Source organism: Pinus tabuliformis, chromosome 4_1, assembly GCF_031772625.1.
Source record: "Pinus tabuliformis cultivar Carrire ecotype Pingquan chromosome 4_1, CPIR1, whole genome shotgun sequence".
NCBI classification, from domain to species: domain Eukaryota; kingdom Viridiplantae; phylum Streptophyta; class Pinopsida; order Pinales; family Pinaceae; genus Pinus; species Pinus tabuliformis.
Genome location: NC_142303.1, coordinates 474,359,266 through 474,366,081, shown reverse-complemented (window position 1 = coordinate 474,366,081; position 6,816 = coordinate 474,359,266). Strand labels below are relative to the sequence as shown.

General features: G+C 37.5%; 1 protein-coding gene and 2 pseudogenes across 1 annotated transcript; 2 read left to right on the top strand and 1 right to left on the bottom strand.

Moving 5' to 3' along the window:
• The first annotated feature begins 961 nt into the window (after nt 1-961).
• Nucleotides 962-2,383, top strand: LOC149176532 (3-ketoacyl-CoA synthase 11 pseudogene; annotated as a pseudogene).
• Nucleotides 2,384-2,393: 10 nt separating this feature from the next.
• On the top strand, nt 2,394-3,319 carry LOC149176531 (3-ketoacyl-CoA synthase 11 pseudogene; annotated as a pseudogene).
• Nucleotides 3,320-4,006: 687 nt separating this feature from the next.
• LOC149176530 (ethylene-responsive transcription factor ERF013-like) lies at nt 4,007-4,552 on the bottom strand. The gene has a single exon (XM_089421505.1). The coding sequence runs from the start codon at nt 4,550-4,552 to the stop codon at nt 4,007-4,009; it is 546 nt and encodes a 181-aa protein (XP_089277631.1).
• Nucleotides 4,553-6,816: the final 2,264 nt, after the last annotated feature.

Here is a 6,816-nt window from a genome sequence, read left to right as displayed (position 1 = left end):
TAGTCATTGTATAAATGTTATAAAATATTTAGTGATATATTTGTAATTTTATTTTATTTTATTTATTTATTTATTTTTATTTCTAACTGAGCTCCATGGGTTAGCTCAATTGGTCCAGACTTAAAGCACCTTTTCTATTGAGAAATCATGGGTTCAAATTTAGGTGTAGGGGAAGATTTTGGGAGCTGTTGTAGTAGCTACAACAACACTCTTAACCCCTCCCATGAAATTCAAACCAATAACCTAATAAAAACTAAACGCCACACAAACTAACTAATTTAACTCTCATAAATAACTCAAAAAGATACTTATTTATACAAATAGTTTCCAATAACAATATATGCATGAATATAGTTTTTTCACATTTTTATTTGTTACAGTGTCTCTGAGAAGACGAACAAACTCACATTCCACTTTTTGTCATCAATAATTTTTATTTTCTTAACCTAAATAAATCTTAATTAAAATTAAAATTAATTACATCGTAAGGCGTTCCCCTCTGAAATGAACTCCCCTGCCTTCCATTGTGTCTCGACATGGTCCATTAGATGGATTGTTAAATGATGAAATAATCTTTAGCCATCATCTGTCAAGAATGTTCAAAGCAATTGGGAATATTGTGCTTGGAAGGTACGACGCGATCATCCGTGAAGAACGTTCTAGGAAATTGAGAATATTGCACTTGAAAGGATCCTAGTGAGTGTGTTCATGACGTGTTCCAACCTTAAGATGGTTGTGCCTCCCTCAATTTGAGATGGTTGTGCCATTAATCCCTTATTTTGAGCACATGATAATCCCGTGCAGGATGGTGAATGGTTAGCTTATGTCTGCATCATTCAGTGTGTTATGAGTAGCACCATATGTCTCACCATAATTTAGTTTGTTATGAGTAGCACCATCTGTCTCACCTCATTCGAACTTGTGCTTTCCCAAGAAACACTTTGCAACAAAGACGCTCGCCATGAGGTCTGAGGTGACACATGCAAATTTTATGGGTATATCGAAGTGGGTGGCAGTATTCAAACATTTTTGGTTTGGATTCTCATATTTTTGGAGCTCAATCCCCTTTTCTCATTCGAGTTCACAAATTTTTTTATCTGCTTCCTAGTTTCTTATTCGGGTTCGCAAATTTTCATATCTCTGTCTTCTTGTCTGATTTGGGTTAGCAGTTTTTGGTATCTCTATCTTCTTTTTAGATTTGGGTCCTCGTTTTTTTTCCCTTGCAAATTTGGTTTTGAGTGTTTTTAAGAGACGAAACCCAAAAAGCTCAAGGAAGGGGGTGATCTCGCATCAATCGAATCCAGGAAGTAAGCTCAAGCAGCAATATCAGTCAAAACAAGTCAAAACTCCTAGGTTTTCTCCAATCTGCGAAACTGAAGTATGTGAAATTGGGCTATCACTATGTGATTAGATATGCAATGTATCTGTTTTTATCTCCCATTATAGTCATTGTCGTAGCAGAACTGGGCAGCCTTGATCCTTAAGATCTGTTTGATTTATGGCACCATCTTCATTATAATCTAGTGACTCTAATTGTATGTTCCACATTGTTGGTCTTTGTGATAACATTGTACTTTATGACTAGGCCGAGGTCCATTTACCTTGTAGATTTTGCATGCTATAAGCCGGATGATGAGAGAAAATGCACTAGAGAAGTTTTTATGCATTGCTTAAGTTTGATTGGTATGTTCTCTGAATCAAGCCTGGATTTTCAGAGGAAAATCCTTGAGCGTTTAGGGTTGGGAGAGGAGACATACTTACCTGAGGCAGCGCTGAGAGTGCCCCCAAATCCATGCATGGCAGAGTCTACAAAAGAGGCAAAGATTGTCATGTTTGGAGCCCTTGATGAGCTTTTTGAGAAGACCAGTGTTAAGCCCAAGGATATTGGCATACTTGGTGTTAAGCCTAAGGATATTCTGCTAGTGCAGGAATGATATCTATTGATCTAGCCAAGGATTTGCTCCAAGTTCATAGAAATTCCTATGGAATTGTTGTTAGCATGGAGAACATAACATTGAATTGGTATTTTGGTAACAACAGATCCAAGCTGGTATAAAATTGTATTTTTAGGATGGGAGGCGCTGCAATATTGTTATCTAACAAGAGATTAGGTAAGAGGAGGGCAAAATATAAGCTCGTGCAGATCGCGAGGACTCACAAGTGTTTCCAGTGTGTTTTTCAAGAGGAGGATGAAGGGGGGAAGATGGGAGTTTGCCTTTCTAAATACCTTTATTGTTGGAGTTTCATAATCTTGTTTAACATCTCTATATTGTCACATTGGATCACTTTTCAATATGCTTGGAATGCATTTTTTTTCCCTTGTGGATTTGGTTTTGGGTGTTTTTTAATACATGGAAACCAAAAAGCTAGAGGACGGGAGTGATCTCGCATCAATGGAATCCAGGAAGCAGGCTCAAGCAACAATATCAGTCAAAACAAGTAAAAAACTCTCAGGTTTTCTCCAATATGTGAAACTGAAGTATGTGAAATTGGGCTACCACTATGTGATTTGCCATTCAATGTATCTATTTTTATCTCCCATTATAGTCATTGTCGCAGCAAATCTGGGCACCCTTGAGGCTCAAGATCTGTTTGATTTATGGCACCATCTTTGTTATAATCTAGTGACTGTAATTGTATGTTCGACATTATTGGTCTTTGTGATAACATTGTACTTTATGACTAGGCTTAGGCCAATTTACCTTGTAGATTTTGCATGCTATAAGCCGAATGATGAGAGAAAATGCACTAGAGAAGTTTTTATGAGTTGCTTAAGTTTGACTGGTACGTTCTCTGAATCAAGCCTGGATTTTTAGAGGAAAATCCTTGAGCGTTCAGGGTTGGGAGAGGAGACATACTTACCTGAGGGAGTGCTGAGAGTGCCCCCAAATCCATGCATGGCAGAGGCTCGAAAAGAGGCAGAGATTGTCATGTTCGGAGCCCTTGATGAGCTTTTTTAAGAGACCAGTGTTAAGTCTAAGGATATTGGCATACTTGTTGTCAATTGTAGCCTTTTCAATCCCGCACCTTCATTGTCTGTGATGATTGTAAATCATTGCAAATTAAGGGGGAATATAGTCAGTTTCAATCTAGGTGGAATGGGTTGTAGTGCAGGATGATATCTATTGATCTAGGGAAGGATTTGCTCCAAGTTCATAGAAATTCCTATGGAATTGTTATTAGCATGGAGAACATAACATTGAATTGGAATTTTGGTAACAAAAGATCCAAGTTCGTATCAAATTGTATTTTTAGGATGGGAGGTGTTGCAATATTGTTATCTAACAAGAAATCAGAAAAGAGGAAGGAAAATTGTTAAATTGTAAATATTAATTATTAATATTAATATTTTATAATTTAATTTTATAATTTTTGATTTTTTTATAATACTCCATATATTTATATTTAAAATTACAATTTAAATAATGAAAATTTTCAATTAAATTTCCTAATTAAAATAATTGTACAAAATTTACGAAACAATCCCATGGTGCGATTTGTCTTTTTCCCTGAACACTCTCTAAATAAACCTTCGGATTGCCGCTGTCCTTATGTTTCACCTTTGTCTTGATAATTATTTGGTTGTGTATGACTGATGACTGATGTTTGAATATATATATATATAGGTGGGGTCGGCAAAATTTGTCATGATTACCGATAGGAGAACACAGTTTTGCAACAACAATATGTTACCCGTACGTCACTGTTAGCAAGGTGTCAGCAAGAGGTTGGGCTCCACTCCTTCCACGTTCAGAGGAATATGCAATAATGCATACACAATCAGAATACAAAAAGGCGGAGACTGGTCAATTTCGGACCACTTTTGCTTATAAATATGTGGCCATCCTATAAATATATATGGGTCAAAATCTACAAGTAACCGTCACTTTCGAGGGACCAGCACCTAAGCTTCTCATTTACAGAAAAGGTATGAATTCACCAACCCCATAAATTTCTCAAGTAATAAATATAATTTAATTAAGTATAATCTCTCAAGGGTAGAATTTCAGCACCAGAATAAGAAAATTAGAAAATTCCCAGCTCCCAGTCTTCTGGCAGCTCGAAGGGAATCCCAAAATCTTCCATCAACACCTCCAGCGGAGGAATATCCTGTACGTTGAATGATCCGCCATTCTCCAAATGTCGCACCCTCCTCCCAAATAATCTGTTCACTGTTAATATCACATTCCTCTTCCGAAACGTATGATGAGGATGCCGCGCCATTTTCAGAAGGAAGTCGTAATTCTTCTGCGGCGAACTTGGCCGCCACGGTTGGAATTTGCTGCGGTGATAGAAACGAAGCGCCGGAAATTTTCGGCGGAGAGTGGGGAAAATTGAGGTTGGCCTTGGATCCTCTGAGACAATAAACGGCAAAGTCATATGCACGGGCAGCTTTTTCCGGCGTGTCGTAGGAGCCCAACCAAATTCTGCCACTGGAATTGGGAATTCGAACTTCGGACACCCATTTCCCCCATTTTCTCTGCCGGATTCCCTTGAACGGCCGCGACTTCAGTGAGCTGCGGCAGCTCTGGTTTTGCGAGGGTTTAGTCATTGCAAGATTTTGCAGGGGAGTCGCAAGTTTGAAGTCTCTCTCGAGAGGAAGTAGTGAGGGGATTTGAAGTCAGGAATCACAGAGATGGTGGTAGCTCCTAGAGTTGTGCGAGTGAATATCTGCGGCATGAGATTGTTTGGAGTAACTGCCAACGGATATATAGAGACGGAAAACGTGTTGAGTGCATGGGATGTTTTTGTGGAGGGGTCTAAGAAGTTAATATACGCGCAGCCGATTTAGAATTATAAACATGGGAACCGGCTTGGTGTGAATGTGTCTTGGAAGTTGGAGGAATATTCCCGAAATTCGCCAATGTGGAATGGAATATTCCCGAAATTCATCGGTTACTTTCGTTCAACGCACATTCCAACCGTAACTTAGTTGGGGTTCAAATCCGTGCGTTTCTTTGCGGATGACTTTCCACACGCCACCACAACTCGGTTTTAACGCTCTCTCGATGTATTGTGCTCCACCAAAAGGTGCCAGCAGAGGAAGCACTATAGGCCAGGGCAAGGCTTATAGCCTGGGTCATTGATTTATCAATGGGGTTGCAGTATATATTACTTGTTGGATTATAGTAAGTATATAATTTATTTATTAAATTATAGTAAATATATAATTCAACAGGTGATATATATGGCTACATATTAATTTCCTTAAATAAACATAAATGCTATTATTATATAATATTTAATGCTACTCTCCGTGATATATAAATAATTAGATTTTAAAGTAATAAAAATTTAAGATCTATGAGAGGTAATCATAATTGACTAATTTTTCATGATTTTTGAATAGTTCACTTAGCACTTATTGCATCGGGTGATGTTCACAGGAGTGAAGAAGTGGGATTGAAACTAGTGAAATGAATTACATAGCGTCAATCATAAATTTAAGATCTATACATCAGCAATTGTATATAGGTTATTAAAATTTAATGCCCAGTGTTGCTATGCCATATTTAATATTGCAACGCGAATATTATAACAATACTTTATAATAGTAATTAAAATTTGATGACACATATATCACTAGCATTGCTATGCAATAATGAATATTGGAGCCTCGATATTAAATTCCAACACTTTATGGTATTTGCCTGTTAACCACTTCCAAAACAACTACGAACGTGTAGCCATCCAATTCACTCTGGTGAAAAAAATGGAGTTGTCTATACAGGCAGGTGGACGAATTGTAATTCCGGTAAAAATAATTCAAAAAATCTTGTAGAGACAATGTTCTAATCATGTTTTTGATGGTGGAAATGGATTCAACACCATCAAAAACTTCTGGGACACCTAGAATCTTGAAGTTTAATGATTGTTCGTTCTGGTTCGTGGGGGCTTTACAAATACGCTTGTTGTTGTTTCAATTGTGCACCCTATTGTTTGCAAAGGAGCCTGTGGGAGATTCGATTTAGTTTGGTGGTCGACATGCAGGTTTCGAGGTCCATTCTGGTAAGTCGTTATATTCATGGAGTTTTTTTGCGATTTCGCTGTAATTTTTTTGGGTTTGTGCCAAAATTCTAATTTCCCTCTGTTTGTGTTGCAGGTAATTTTTATGATTGTCACAAAAGCAGTATGGCAAGGTTTGGGGCGGTGTTTGGACATGGTGGTGGCTTCTGCGACTCTCTAGTAGGATTCTACATCCTACCAGCCACTCTATGTTTTCAACACTTGAATTTGTTGTTGGGAATTTAGCTCTTGTTTCACTGTTGTGTTTTTCAACATTTAAATTTGTTGTTGGGAATTTAACTCTTATTGCACTGTTCGACAAGGTTTATGGTAGGGTTCGGCAGGGTTTACGGTAGGGTTTGTGATAGGCTTTTATGGTAGGGTTTATGGTTCGTGGGGTCTTATCTGTCTAGTTATTCATGGGTCTTGTTTATCTAGTTATTCATGGTTCTTGTTTGCCTGGTTATTCATGCAGTTGCGACTGGTTATTCATGGGTCTTGTTTGTCTGGTTATTGATGCAGTTGTGGCTGGTTATTCATGGGTCTTGTATTTCTGGTTATTCATGCAGTTCCAGTATAGAAATAAGTAAAAGATTAACTATAATGCTCTATTTCAGGCACAGTAGTAATGCTCTGGTTTTTTGAGTGATAAACTTATTTCAAACATGTTTTATGCTTTTTGATAAGGTTCTTGGGTGGGATTTTCTCAAATTTGTTTAGATCCTATATGGAATCTTGTAGGCAATTTGGAATTTTGTTTTTCATATCATTGTATCTATTATTGATCAAGAGGGTGTGAGGTTTAAATAA